The sequence below is a fragment of the Mytilus trossulus genome, chromosome 10 (genome assembly GCF_036588685.1).
Source record: "Mytilus trossulus isolate FHL-02 chromosome 10, PNRI_Mtr1.1.1.hap1, whole genome shotgun sequence".
NCBI lineage: Eukaryota > Metazoa > Mollusca > Bivalvia > Mytilida > Mytilidae > Mytilus > Mytilus trossulus.
The window spans coordinates 23,193,177-23,209,339 of record NC_086382.1 but is presented as its reverse complement, the minus strand read 5'-3'; the positions used below and the strand labels follow the sequence as shown (position 1 = coordinate 23,209,339).

Sequence of the window (16,163 nt, the reverse complement as noted above, 5' to 3'; positions counted from 1 at the left end):
TCTTTAAAACGCCCGTGTGATTCACAAATACAAATTTTACTTCCGGTAGAGGTGTTTACCGAAAATCTATTTATTGGAAGCAACGATATTATTCTTCTATTTACCAGATCTGATTATCAAATTCAAAGCTATGTCTCGGCAAGGGACACGAGGAGTAGATCCTCGTAAAGTTGTAAGAATATTTATCAAATAGAAAAGAAAACAGACATGACAGAGACCTTTATTATGCCATTTATGATTATGAAAAAAAGATTTAGGGAGGATCATCATCATAAAGATGTATTAATGTCATATAAAAAGAGATTTGGGTTATTTTGATGTTAGTCAGTTACGGAAATTTTTGATGCAATTTATGATAGGAAGTATGACTGTCAATTCAACCCAATCATGCCAGAAGTATGATTGTCAATTTAACCCAATCATGCCAATGCCTAATCGCTACAAACTTTCTCATCCAAATATACTTTTATACCTTTATCTTGTGGTCCTTACATAACCCGAAGGGTTTAACGGACCCCTCATCTTGGATTTTTGTAATGTGATTTCTCATCTCATAATAATATATTTATAAATACAAATACAAATATTTTTATACAAATAAATAAATATTTTTATTGTTTATTGGCACAAACACAATTACAATAATTGGCAAAGGCCCATATTACAGTGCATTACAACAATGAATACAGCATACAGTTACTAGTATTTAAATATGTTATAATTAAGAAGCTAAAATCTCGTTTCTATACATCAGACATTTATATATATAAGAACTAGTCACTTTCAGGACTTTTAAAGAATTACTATTAATACAACTATTAATATTTAGCTGATTTTCACTACAACATGTAGGAAGTATATTTAATATCTTATTTTTAAAGTTAAATCTATAGTTGGAAAAAATTTCACATTTCAGTAAAATGATTTTCATCTTCTACCTCACCTGATTTACATACATTACAAACTCGTTCGTCCGTGGCTAAACCTAAATATCGCCCCTTTTCAATAGCAAGATTGTGTGCACTCAATCTAATTTTACACAGAGATGACGTTTCTAATCTATTACTTAGAACATCAACATAAGAACTACGCTGCTTTGAGTTATGAAATTGTTGGTAAAATTTTAGTTTTGATGAATCATGAATTTTTGATGATTGATCCGGATCCTGTGTGCACTGATCAATCACTCGTTGTTTAATACTTGGTAGATATTGTTTAATAGAAAAGTTTCCCCCAGCTAGGCTTGAAAATCCTAGATTATTAAAAATAGAATAAAGTTTCTTTGTCCAGGGGTTATTTTTTTCAGTTGCCAGAAAAACTTTAGATATAAGTGTGTTTTCAGACCTTAAAATATGATCATAAAACTTAATACAAGAAAATGATATTTTTTAGCATAACAGTAGCCTGCAAAGTTCAGCTCTACAAGCAGCATTAATTGCTTTACAATGAACACCTAGAATTTCTTTTATGAATTTCATATGGAATTTTTCCAAAATGGAATTGTCGAATTATCAAAAACACCCCAAATCTCACTACAATACAGCAATATGGGGCTTACTAATGAATCAAATAATTTTTCTAAAAGTTTACAAGGATTATCCAATCCAATTGTTTTCTTAATCTTAAAACATGCTTTCCTAGCTTTTTCCATTAGTACATGTCATTGCATGTAGTAAGGATACAGCTAAGTTAAAGTTGCCATTACACTTTAACATTATTCCCAAGTAGCAATATTTGGAGACAGTTTGTTTGACATTATCATTATAGAAAAACTCATTTAGATATGTTTTACCATTAGAGTTAAATACTAAAACCTTTGATTTTTGAACATTAACCTGTAGCTTCCAATTTGAGCAATATGTACTAAGAGTATTGAGACTGGCTTGCAAACCAGTTTTGCTTTCTGATAGTAATACAATATCATCAGCATATAATAAACAATTTACAGACAAATCACCAACTCTAACTGGTTCACAGCTACAATGTACCATTGAATAAATCTTTTACAACATCATCAATAAAAATATTAAAAAGTGTGGGGCTTAAAACATCCCCTTGTTTAACACCTCGCTCTGAAGTGAATGCAGTACTAAGACCATTTGAAAATTTAATTCTAGTGGTAGTATTTTCATACATTGCAGAAAAAATATTAAAAAGCTTTTTAGGTAAACCTGATTTTAAAAGTTTATAAAATAAGCCTACTCTCCACATGGTATCAAAGGCTTTACGTAGGTCTATGAAAGCAGCAAATACTTTCTTCTTTTTACTTTTATAGTGATCAATAATAGTTTTTAAAGAAAATTAAATCAGATGCTGTCAGTTTTTTTCGATCCCCAAATTTTCCAACACATGTAAATTCAATGTAGATTTTGATTTTGATATAAATAATATATTAAACTAAGTTAACTTATCAAAAATACTTATTTAGGTGTGCACAGCATTACCCACAGGGGCTTGTTTAGAGGATAGCGATCGCCATCGACAGTAAAACCTCGTCTGACCCACTAGGATAGCGATCACCATTGACAGTAAAACCTCGTCTGATTCACTAAACAAGCCCCTGTGCATTACCCTAGTATAATAAAAATATTGGTTTGCAAGCTATTTAAATGCATTGTGATATGTCACAATGTTTATTAAAAAAGGCCTGCATAGTATAAATTCATTTTACATATGAAAAGATATCATAATATCATGATCTGACAATAAATCCTGCTTGATTTTGGCCAGTCAACTCGCCAAGCTAATAACATGATTAATAGATGTTTTCTAGATATGAATGTTATCATGGTGAAAGGGGTCGAATGAGAATGAAAGCAAACATAATTTTGGGTAAACAGACCTGGATTCCTGCTAAATTTCAGTAAACATGGTAAACCAATTTACACTTTTGGGAAATTAGCTGTCAGAATTGTCTCTGAACGACCTTCATGACCTTAGTCTTCCACAAATATTACATCCTGACCAGCATGAGCAGTCTTTCCCAAACTGTTTTAGGGTTTGTCTGACCGAAATAGAAATTTGAACTTTTCTATTAATATTCAACTAAAAATCTTAAAAGTTCTATCTGACCGAATGATTTTTTTTGTCTGACATTTTGCATGTTTTTGTCAGTTTGACAGAGTTTTGAGAATTTGAGATACACTGCCTGACCATCATCATGATCATGACCAAGGCTTCCAAAAAATATTTCAGCCAGCTGGACATTTTATATCCGATCCCGATTTTGATCCCTTAAGACTACGTCACAAAAGACAATTATGGTAATCAGATGGCCATCCCAATGATTGCATGACATTAGGTTAAAAAAAAATCGATATTAAACTTTACTTTGATCATGTTGATATGAATTTGATGTTCTGACGTAAACGGTTAAATTGGCAGTGCATCATTTGAAGAGTGCACAACAACATGCTCATATCTGCCTTAGACTCTTTATTTTTGTAAAATGATGTTGTCAAAAACTTTACTTTCGTTTTTAAATCACATACCGGATGTTGACTGACAATTTGGTAAAACATGAACCAGAAACAAATAAATAGTATAAATTCATTTTACATATGAAAAGATATCATAATATCATGATCTGACAATAAATCCTGCTTGATTTTGGCCAGTCAACTCGCCAAGCTAATAACATGATTAATAGATGTTTTCTAGATATGAATGTTATCATGGTGAAAGGGGTCGAATGAGAATGAAAGCAAACATAATTTTGGGTAAACAGACCTGGATTCCTGCTAAATTTCAGTAAACATGGTAAACCAATTTACACTTTTGGGTAATTAGCTGTCAGAATTGTCTCTGAACGACCTTCATGACCTTAGTCTTCCACAAATATTACATCCCGACCAGCATGAGCAGTCTTTCCCAAACTGTTTTAGGGTTTGTCTGACCGAAATAGAAATTTGAACTTTTCTATTAATATTCAACTAAAAATCTTAAAAGTTCTATCTGACCGAATGATTTTTTTTGTCTGACATTTTGCATGTTTTTGTCAGTTTGACAGAGTTTTGAGAATTTGAGATACACTGCCTGACCATCATCATGATCATGACCAAGGCTTCCAAAAAATATTTCAGCCAGCTGGACATTTTATATCCGATCCCGATTTTGATCCCTTAAGACTACGTCACAAAAGACAATTATGGTAATCAGATGGCCATCCCAATGATTGCATGACATTAGGTTAAAAAAAAATCGATATTAAACTTTACTTTGATCATGTTGATATGAATTTGATGTTCTGACGTAAACGGTTAAATTGGCAGTGCATCATTTGAAGAGTGCACAACAACATGCTCATATCTGCCTTAGACTCTTTATTTTTGTAAAATGATGTTGTCAAAAACTTTACTTTCGTTTTTAAATCACATACCGGATGTTGACTGACAATTTGGTAAAACATGAACCAGAAACAAATACATGAAATAAATAGTATAAATTCATTTTACATATGAAAAGATATCATAATATCATGATCTGACAATAAATCCTGCTTGATTTTGGCCAGTCAACTCGCCAAGCTAATAACATGATTAATAGATGTTTTCTAGATATGAATGTTATCATGGTGAAAGGGGTCGAATGAGAATGAAAGCAAACATAATTTTGGGTAAACAGACCTAGATTCCTGCTAAATTTCAGTAAACATGGTAAACCAATTTACACTTTTGGGTAATTAGCTGTCAGAATTGTCTCTGAACGACCTTCATGACCTTAGTCTTCCACAAATATTACATCCTGACCAGCATGAGCAGTCTTTCCCAAACTGTTTTAGGGTTTGTCTGACCGAAATAGAAATTTGAACTTTTCTATTAATATTCAACTAAAAATCTTAAAAGTTCTATCTGACCGAATGATTTTTTTTGTCTGACATTTTGCATGTTTTTGTCAGTTTGACAGAGTTTTGAGAATTTGATCATGACCAAGGCTTCCAAAAAATATTTCAGCCAGCTGGACATTTTATATCCGATCCCGATTTTGATCCCTTAAGACTACGTCACAAAAGACAATTATGGTAATCAGATGGCCATCCCAATGATTGCATGACATTAGGTTAAAAAAAAATCGATATTAAACTTTACTTTGATCATGTTGATATGAATTTGATGTTCTGACGTAAACGGTTAAATTGGCAGTGCATCATTTGAAGAGTGCACAACAACATGCTCATATCTGCCTTAGACTCTTTATTTTTGTAAAATGATGTTGTCAAAAACTTTACTTTCGTTTTTAAATCACATACCGGATGTTGACTGACAATTTGGTAAAACATGAACCAGAAACAAATACGTAAAATCTGTATTGTTTAACAAGCATGACTGAGCGAAGAAGCTCTTTCCACGTTATTTCTTCAACAAAATACTAGAAATGAAGGTTAGATACAGGTATCAATGATAATTTTAGCATTTTTGAAGAAACGTAGGATGTATAATTAAAATGTCCCACATGTGCACACGTATTCTAGTTCATACAACGTAGTTCTGACAATTTTTCATTTAAAACTTTTTAAAATTTTTCATCAATTCATGTTTATAAACATTTTTCTAATAATTTTAATCATTTGAACTAAATCAAACCGCTGAAATGTAAGAAAATAACTTTGAATAGACCAAACAATTTATACGATGTCCGGTACCGAAAATAGTTTACCTGTCACCTGAACAGGTAGATTTCAGCTGTCCAACAACTAATTATCCCTGATTAAAATTAGAAAGTATTGAACTAGCCACTAGGGGTTGTTTTGATAGTAATTAATCCTCATGTCACTTTTATGACCAGAAATGTGTGGCTGTTAAAGGCAAAATGTTGGGTAAAAGAAATCGCAATTTATGTTAAAATGATCGTTTCTTAAGAAAGCCTTGAAAACTAAAAAGCAGATGACCGTTTCATGCTTAGCCCAGCCAGACTTTTACCAGACATTATACGAATGTCCGAAATATATGACCGTTTTGGAAGCCTTAATCATGACCTGATGCAGCAATCACTGAAATTATGAAGCCAAATATTTTGAATTGTGATGCAATATTTTGTTTGAACTTTTCAGTATACATGGTATAAATCACTGACAATGAATTGCATAGAAATGATAGAAATGTAAATACATATACACTAACATTGTACATGTACCTTTCAATACAGTAATTTGAAAATATTTGTTTGTCAATGTGGCCTGCAATAAAGGCCTATATGGGAGTGGGAAGGTCCTTCATTTCTGTGTACTATGCAAGCTACATGTACATTAAGTATAATTTTAATGAAATTAAAACCTCTTATTTTTTTATTTTTTTCAGAATGGCGAGCTATTTACATTGACATATGGAGCACTGGTGGCACAGTTATTAAGAGATTACGAAGATGATGATGAAGTCAATAAACAACTGGAAAAAATGTAAGATTGATTTGAGAACTTCTTGATACATAATAAACATGAACAGTTCAAATGTCAAAATCAATATAAAATATATTTGAGAAAGAATTTTCCATTGAATCAAATGTGTAAAATTGAATGTGAAAAGTTTCAAGTGTTTCACATGTTTTTTGGGAAAAAATGTTACCTGCTTTTAATTACATGTTAAATGAGGTTTCTGTCATGACTGTTAGCAATACAAATATGCTCGAACAGGAACTCTATACTAACATGACTAATATCCCTGGTTCCAAGTTTAAAAAAAACAAACTTTTTGATTGATGTTGTTTTCTTCTGCTCAGTCAGACTCTTAAATTGTGTTCTTTTTTTTTTTTTGACTAAAGAAATCAACAGTTTGTCCTCCAACATGGTAGCCATGGTTATAAACTCTCAATTCAAATAATGTCATTGTATAATCTATTGGTGGTTAATTTTATGAAATCTATTGACACGGAGCTGTCATCTCACAATATATTTGTAGCTGTTATCATTTTGAAATCAATTATTTAAAAAAAGAATATTGCATTTAATTTATTTAAAAAGTATTGCAGAAGGAAATTAAAACCTACCAAATACTTCTGAAAATGGATGAACATGATGAACAATACAATGTTGCTTTCCAAATAAATTAGTATATATCAAGTGAAGGCTTTTTTAACAATTTTTGTTCATGATCACTTGAACTCAATTTGCAAATATTTTATTCAAAAGATGACAATTTTAAAATTAACTGGATTGATCAGTTCCAGCATATGTCAAGATATTTTATTTATTATAATATGCTTTAATGTTTCAGGGGATATAATATTGGTGTAAGACTGATAGAAGATTTCCTGGCAAGAAATAACTCTAGCAGATGTAATGATTTTAGAGAAACTGCAGATATTATTTCAAAAGTATGTACAGGAAGTTTCAATTAGGAAGGGTGAACTTTACATATTTTGTAAAAAGCTAAGCCTTCATCCTTTAGCATTTGATTACTTGCCATGATTTTGTTTGAATGAACATTTTTGAAATATTTTTATATTTGCACAAAAAGAACAGTTTCCTGTGAAGTAATTTGAGTTAGAGTGATTCCCCTTTGGCAAACAATGCTCACAAATTTCAAGTTCAACATGATCAACTGGTTATAATAACTTATAGCATTCCTAGACTTTAGCCCAGTTTAGAAGAAGTGGGGTTATCTGAATGAATTATATATGAGATTCTTGGACAACATGTTTAAAAGATAGAGTAGTTTTCTGAATGAATTCAATATGAATATTTGGAACAACATTTTCAAACTTTAAGGGTATAAGATTTTCAGAAAAAAATTAAACATTATTTTTTCATTACAAATTTTATTTATTACCTTGAGTAGTTGTTACTTTATCATATGGTACAAAAATCATTCCAAAAAATCAATTCGTGTTTTTTTTAATCATCCGTGACCTATATTCTTTATTGTTGTTTTCAAATAAGATGTACATAAACTAAATAATTGTAAAATTTAAGCGATTTCTGTAATTTAGTTTATTATTTCGATATTACTGACAGGGGTGTGGAAATATTTGTTGTGAGCACTTGTCCCCGACCAAGTGAAACCTCTTAAAATTACATTTGTACCGCTATTTCTCCTATTAGTTCAACAGAAAAAAAAGACATTAACAAAAATGTATGCTTCTTTAGAAAGCAGATTGTGAGCATAAATGGATGGTGACCCCATATTTTATTTCATTTTTCTATAAAAGTACAAGATAAAGTTAATTTATCATGTTTATAGAAAAATCCTATATTAAATTAAAAAAAATGATTTAGACCCGCGAGCCCCCTTAAGACAAGAAAATCACCAGTTACCCTCAAAATGGGTGACCAAGTGACAAGGAAAATTACTCAAGCTTAAATTCAATTTTTAAAGGAAATTAAAATGACCTATTAATTGGACAGTAATAACATAGAATAATGTTAAACAGATTTAATGCACCAGATGGTCATTTTCACAATTAATGTCTCCTCAGTGATACTCATTGCAAAAATATTTCAAAATATAAAAACTAATAGAAACATTAAAAAGTGGATCAAATAAAAAAAAAAAACTTTATTTTCAAAATAAAAGTCTAGGTTGGGTTATTTACTTACAAATTATAGTTACTAAGAATTCAAATGTTGACCATGGGATTTTTTTATGGAAACAAAGAATATAACACAAGGGTCCCTAAGGGACTATATCTATTTGTACACATTGTTGGTTGTTTTGATGCAATGTCATTTATGATGACTTGACAATACATGTACCAATTGTTATATATGATAACAGCTGAGTTGAGGTATATTTTTTTTTATTTCACAGGAAAATAATGGTATTTCATTGCAACCAATCTAATGAAAATGCTGCATTACAAGATGAAACTAATTCTAATTTTCTCATAACTTTCAGGTTGGGTTTAAGATGTATCTTGGTATTACCCCAGTGGTCAGTAACTGGAGCCCTGCTGGTGACGAGTTCTCTTTACTTATAGAAAATAATCCTCTGGCAGATTTTGTAGAATTACCCCCAGGACATAATAATTTGAATTTTTCTAATCTTCTGTGTGGAGTATTAAAGGGTGCTTTAGAAATGGTAGGTTTATTTTATTGAAAGGAGACTTTCAAGTCTTGTGAAATCCAATACTGCTGAATGTTCAAGTCTTAACATAGAACCTTTAAATATTGATATTGTCACTTTTACTGATCTTGAGTTATGTCCCTTTATAAATACTAAAATACTAAATTCTGCACTCTAATATTACTTTGCCTCAACCAAGTATTATGAAACTCCTACACAATGCATATTACTGTCAAACACAGATCAAGATCACATTTTGTGGTGTAATTTATTTAAAAAAGAAGATGTGTTATGATTGCCAATGAAACAACTCTCTGCAAGAGACCAAAATGACACAGAAATTAACAACTATAGGTCACTGTTACAATGTTTTTAGAGTTGCCAATTACTGTATGTTATGGTTATTGAAAAATGATCATGAGAGCACTTTAACACACAAGCAATCTCCTAATGACAATATATATTAATTATTACATACAGAAACAAATGTCATTAAGTTTCAAAGAAAACTTGACTCAATTCACTGACCCTCTATATTTACAAACCTGAGACACATTCTTTTATTTATTTTTATTTTTTTGATTTTTTAAAATGCTAAAGAAGTAATCAGTTTGGTTTAATCTTCTTTGACATTATATAGTGGCAAGTAACACATAATTTAGATTTATTTCACATTTTATTTGCATACTCTATTTTAGGTTCAAATGGATGTTGATGTGCGGTTTGTTCAGGATCAATTAAAGGGAGATAATATAACAGAATTGAGACTTAAATTTTTAAGACGTTTAGAAGATGCTATACCTGTAGGAGAAGATTGAGAAATTAATTATTTAGAGCAGTTTAATTGGATAATTTAGTGAAGGACATTCCAGTGTGCACTTACAAAGTTTATGACCTTTGTCTGATATCAATTATTGAATGATGACTTTTGTGAATGAATTATATTTGATAGTATTTATGTGATGATATCATGGAAAGTTTTAAGTGCTGTACACATGGAATTTATTTTGGATTATTAGTAGTTAATATAGAAACATGGAAACATTTTAGATATGTGTTTTAACAAAAAACAGAAAACAGTAGAATTTTTAAAAGTCTTTATTGATCTAAATCTAAATCTCTTTATTAAATAGAAGTCGAATTAATCTTGTAATTTTAAGATGGTGTTGTAACTTTTAAATGTTTATTCATGCATAAAATGTACATACATACATAAAATGTACAATTTAATGTAAATGATTATATTTTGTTTATATATGACCAATTTGTGAAATATAAAAAAAAATGTCTGTTTTGACTATTTTTATCGATATATGAATACGTGTATTACTATTATAGGCTTAATTCTAAGACAATAATTGATTTGTTTATAAATTAATATTGATATCATCTCTATTTCTTTTTGTTGTGGCCATGATAATAAAATGCAATACCACCAAAATTGTTTCTTTATTTTTTTAAATGTGAGCTCTATTAAAGTTTTCCAGGCGGAAAATTGAATTGAATAATTGGATTCCTCATGCGTTTTTTTGTGGCTTTTTTTTAATACAAATATTTTATAAACTTTCTATTTTTTCCTACAATAATTATAGTATAACTAATTGCTATTTTTGAATATCAAAAATAAGACAACGCGTGACCGAACGACGCATGGATTAAACGAGTGCGCAGCACAAGTTTAATCCATAGCGGCGTTCGGTCACAAGTTGTCTTATTTTTGATATTCAAATACTGCGATTAGTTATACTTTTTATTACATTAGCTAATGGCTTTTTTTTATGAAATCAATGCAGAAAATGTAAGGAACTATATTTTTTTCCTACGCATTCACAATTTGTTTTGATCTGACGTTATCGACGTCTTGACAACGCCTATTGTTGTATGACATCAGAGAGTGAAATAACCACGTTTATTTTACATGTGAAATTATCGGTTTTTATCCATCTGGGAATTCAATGTAATTTATTGCAACCAATGTAATAATAATAATAATCTTTATTTCAAGAGGGTATGCTCAATTAGTACAACCACTATTCTCCCTTGAGGCTCACACACTCCACTCACAATGCATCACACAATTTCTTCATAACAAAGATAAACATAAGAAAAAATAATCAAAATTGGTACATAATAAATAATTCCTGGATTTTCAAGTAAAAACTTAAAGCAGTTTGTTTTAAAAGTATTAATGTTTGACATGTGTCTTAGTGCTTCTGGAAGTTAATTCCATCAAGTTGGGCCAGAATATGAAAAAGATATGCTAAATGTGTTTGTTCCTGCCTTTGGTATATTAAGTAATTGGGTAGTATTTTATCTACAGTATTCTTTAAAATAAAAAGATGACAAACACACCTATATTTCTCACTCCAACTGAACATTTATATTTCAAATACCCTTCAAAATATGTATAAAAAAGAAGATGTGGTATGATTAAAAATGAGACAACTCTCCACAAGACACCAAGTGACAAAGAAATTAACAACTATAGGTCATCTTACAGCCTTCAACACTGTGCAATTCCCATACCACACTGTTAGCTATAAAAGGACCTGAAATCACAAATCCAAAATAATTCAAACAAGAAAACAAACAAACCAAAAAAAGGAATGTAAAACAAATATGTAAAACAGCAACAAACGACAACCACTGAAATACAGGCTCCTGAGTCCTGACTTGGGACAGGCACATATATACATGTACAGAATATGGCAAGGTTAGATATGTTTAATATTTGTTTTTGAAAATTATCCATTTCTTCTTTTCTCCTCACACTCAAAGCTCTTCATGTGGCTCAAAAAATCATGTTAGAAGCCTAGCAGAGAGAGACATTCAAAGTTAGATGATTGTTTCTTCCCATACATTTCATAGAAAATCTATACATATCTTTTATCGAGCAAACAAACAAAATATTTTGCCAATACATGTGTTTAGTATCAAGCCCATGGAAATCTTTATTATTCTATAATTTGGAACAAGATATAAGAAAACAAGGAGATTTTGTTAGAATGTCAATCAGAAAATTATCTACAAATCAATCAATGGAAAATAGAAAAAATTACTACAGTACAGAGTATTCTATGGCCTCATCAATGAACAAAACCAATCCCATATGATAAGCTATAAAAACTAAGACAAACAAAAGTGAATGAAAGTACCAACAGACAAAACTTATGGCTTGAGAAAAGCATAAGGCTTAGTCTTATATTTTTATCTAACAAAAGAAACAACAGACACTGGAATATAGGCCTCTTGATAGGGACAGTCTCATAAGAGAGAATGTGTGTACAGCCGTAAACATCTGTGCTAAAGATTAAGACTAGGTTTTGAATTTATTATAACTGAAATTAAAGGTTTTGCTTCAAATAAGGCAGTTTAGGTTCTGCTTTTTAAAAACAAAGAATACACTGAAATGAAATGTGTAATGCTGAAAATTCATGTGTAGCAGGTTTGCAGAATATGCCAAAATAAGAATAACAGGCTGCCAAAATATAAAGATAGCGAGGCTGCTGAAATTTAAAGAATAACAGGATGCTAATTATATAACAAGATCTGAAAATATCAAGTATAAGAGGATGCTAAAATAATTCAGGATGACAATTTATGTAATTATGTCAAAAATAAAAAAGTCTGGATAAAATAATGATTCGTCATAATGGTTATGGCCATGAAGATTGTAATGAAATGGTACATGCAGGAGGGTTGGAATTGGGTCATTCATATCTGATTTCTTTATTATTTAAGAGCATTTTACTTTATTTTTCATATTCTTGCCCATTATTCACTAGTCTTTATCTTTTTTGTCCATTTCCCCCTATTATCTATCTTGGGGGCTTTTTTTAGGCCCTTAATTATGCCCCTTTTACCAACATTCTCTATTCTGTAAACCCATTACAGCAAGTAAAACCTCCTTTTAAGATCTTTTAAACTCGAATCACAACTACATATTTTTAATCTATTTTGACTAGCAGTAATTTGGGTATTGACATTAAAACCAGTCTGATTAAAACAACTCCCACTATCCTGCAAACGTAAGTGGAGTCTGGGGCTGGTTTTTATCAGACAGCTGGTCATTAACTTTTAAAGTGGGCGGCCTTATTAATTACTTTGATCAGGTAAACCGTTAGCCTTAGGTGTCACTTTAATGACGGCGGTGGTGAAATAGTACTTTATTGCAATAGAAATATGCTATGTAGCATGTAGGTTTTTTTTATTTAGATAAGAGCCGTCTAAATGGTATATTTTCTACGTTGCCGGCGCTGGCAAGAAAGCTACTGCCATCAAAAACCAACTCATTTAGAGTTAAATTTTTGTTTTTAATTTTCCACCACAATCAAAACCCACCAAAATCATGTCTTCATACATAAGTACCTATTGATTTCTATTCTTTATTTGTTTTGTCTATTTTTTACTTTTTATATATTGTTTTGTCGCATGCATATTTTTCTATCAGTCTGCATCTAGACTCTAAACAGTCTTACGGTTCGTGGTTTGACACAACCACCGGCACTGGGCTATATGTTCAAAAGTTCATTTTCAGGGTGAGGGCTAAAATATATCGCATGTGTATTAAAGTTTGTTGAAATACAAGGTTCACCCTTAGATTTTCTCTTCAAATATTGCTCTCAAGATGGACTCAGTGTTCTATAAATTGTTAATTTTTAACATTCAAAAGTTACACAGAAACACAATGTAATTATCAGCCATTTTTGTTTACATCCGTCGTGGGTGCTGTCTATCACGTCCGCGTTTAAAATATAAAGGTAGCAACGTTAACGTTTGACAATCATTCCCGCCGTAAGCTGCTTTTGGACAACACGCTCCTTCTGGTTGTTGGCCTTGGATGTTGAAGGAAGAGGAATGGTGGAGCCATGTGGTGAAGATTGCAGTTATAGTGTTGTGCATTGGTTGATACGATAGAAATTTGCCCCCTTTATTTTGAAGGGAATTTCACGGAATGTAAGAGCTATTAAGCGATAGTTATTTACAGGTGAAATTGACAAGTTTTCAACTGTGAACGCGTTCGTAACAGTTGGAACGCGACGGTAGCTTTCGTGTTGTTTACTTGTTAGAGATCGCCTATGAGCATCCTTAGTTACAAACAACAGAATTTTGACCAAATTTCTATTGTTATCGGCCGATGTTACATATTGTGATTATTGTGATTATTCAAACCATGCAGTGACACCAGGCCAATGATTTGGAAGCAGTAGTTCAAGGCACCAGAAAGCGGGGATAAATTATTCAAAAAGAATTTATCAATTGTTGTACATCAGTGTTTTGTTTCTTTATTTAAATATGGCCATGTCCCTTTTTTCATATCAATAAAATTTTCTTTTCTTAATTCTTAATCCCCTGAAAATATATCATAACTAAAATAAAATCCGAAAATACTTTTTCTAGTTTTTTAATTTAATTTCGGTTTCTTTTTAAAAAAAAAAGGCCATGTCCCTGTTTTCATATCAATAAATTTTTCTATTTAATAAAATGTCTTTCCTTGTTTTCGGATTTTTTAACATATAACATCATTACTAAATTGAAATCTAAATTAAAATACTTTTTCTTGTTTTTTAATTTGTTTCTTATTTTAAAAATAGCAATGTCCATTGTCCCTTTTTTCATATCAATAATTTTTTCCATTTAATAAAATTTTGTTTTCTCGTTTTTGAATTTTTTAATGCCCTTAAGGTAGCACTCCACAGTTAGAAAATAAAATTAAATATGAGCCCCAAAATGTTTTATCATCTCTTATTCCTGGATTTCTAATACATTAACCTAACTGTTTGTGCTGTACATGTGCATATGTATGTAATCAGTATCTTCCATAGATTCAATTTTCAAAAGTTTAAAGGATGAAAATTAATTCCATTTATGTGTATCCATGGCAACATTCTGCATTTATTTACCATAAAATATTGCAAAAAGGGGGGTGAACATGTCATATATCCCCCCAAAATTTGGATCAAACTAGAATTTCAATGCCTTTGAGTGATACCTTTTTAGAAACTGTTTTCTTAAATCTTCCTAATGATCAAATAAAAAATGGGTGTCTTTCGCCTCATTTTTTCGTAAAATCCAATCACAAAGTTCGTGCGATAAAAAGTTGGAAAAAAACATTGCAATAATTGCCGGACCAATGTATGGTATGGACATGCAAATACGGACTGTCATACAGAAAACAGCCTATATTACATACATTACATAACCTTGATGTTCATATACACCCAATACAAAGGCTATTTTAATACTCAGCTATCCAAAAATTAATTTTATTGCACACTAGCTCTCATATTTGAAAAATCCACAGGGGCCAAAATGCGAAACTACACACCTAACTGTGGAGTGCTACCTTAAGGTGAAAATTTTCCCCTTCTGCCTCAATATTTTTTATATTTTCTGTGTTCTACTCGCTGTTACGATGAAAATGGTACCTTAGTTTTTAAAATTGGTTCAGTAATAAAGATTTTATGAAGGTTAGCAGTTGATGTTGAAACGCGACAAAAAGTGATTTAAAAATAAATGCTGGATCATAGTGAAAAACTTCAAGTCTGTCTCATTTTTGGGGGTAAATTTCTAAAACTTTCCTCTTTTTTTATTTGAAATTATAAAATTACCTTAAAAGAGGACAAATTGTACAAGTTTTAGGTGTTTGAAAGCACTAATAGGTAATTTTTGCTGTAAATAGCATACCTAACCTTGATTTAGAAGCTCTCAAGCAAAGTATAAATTTCTAACAGTACTGGCATCATTAAATTTAATTAATGCCAAATTATAATATAAAATCCTGCTAAAAATGTTTATTTGACTTATTCGCATTCAAAAATATAAAGCGATACATTCTGAGATTATCATATAAAGCGCAATCTTTGGTTACAAGGCCAAAGCTTACGGAGTACAAATTTAAGACCGCAACATGTCTAAGTGTCAAAATGTGTATATTTGGTTGCTAAGGACAGTAAACAATAAAATTAACATAAATTGCATTCCTAGCAGTTTTTTTACCTTCAGAACTAAAAAAAGAACATAAAAGACTAAAGATTTGTGGTCAATTTTATCTTAAAAAGTGCATTTCTGTGCTTTCTGATGTGCCATAAGGTAGCACTCCACAGTTAGAAAATAAAATTAAATATGAGCCCCAAAATGTTTTATCATCTCTTATTCCTGGATTTC

At 30.8% G+C, this 16,163-nt stretch overlaps 2 protein-coding genes across 2 annotated transcripts in view; one reads left to right on the top strand and one right to left on the bottom strand.

The window, feature by feature from the left end:
- LOC134687073 (RWD domain-containing protein 1-like) overlaps positions 1-13,609 on the bottom strand; it is a 28,007-nt gene extending 14,398 nt beyond the window's left edge. The window contains exon 1 of the mRNA XM_063547044.1: positions 13,591-13,609. The gene's annotated coding sequence lies outside the window, so the exon portion shown is untranslated. The remainder of the gene's footprint in view (positions 1-13,590) is intronic.
- On the top strand, positions 34-10,268 carry LOC134687074 (trafficking protein particle complex subunit 3-like). The gene is made up of 5 exons (XM_063547045.1): positions 34-172; positions 6,297-6,394; positions 7,209-7,308; positions 8,829-9,011; positions 9,695-10,268. Exons 1-5 carry the CDS (start codon positions 131-133, stop codon positions 9,812-9,814), a joined length of 543 nt encoding a protein of 180 aa, XP_063403115.1. The 5' UTR covers positions 34-130; the 3' UTR covers positions 9,815-10,268.
- Positions 13,610-16,163: the final 2,554 nt, after the last annotated feature.

Coding starts and splice junctions, on each gene's coding strand:
- LOC134687074 (XM_063547045.1), top strand. CDS start 131: ATGTCTCGGCAAGGGACACGAGGAGTAGATCCTCGTAAAGTT. Junction 7,309..8,828: donor CTGCAGATATTATTTCAAAA/GTATGTACAGGA, acceptor CATAACTTTCAG/GTTGGGTTTAAGATGTATCT. Junction 9,012..9,694: donor TAAAGGGTGCTTTAGAAATG/GTAGGTTTATTT, acceptor ACTCTATTTTAG/GTTCAAATGGATGTTGATGT.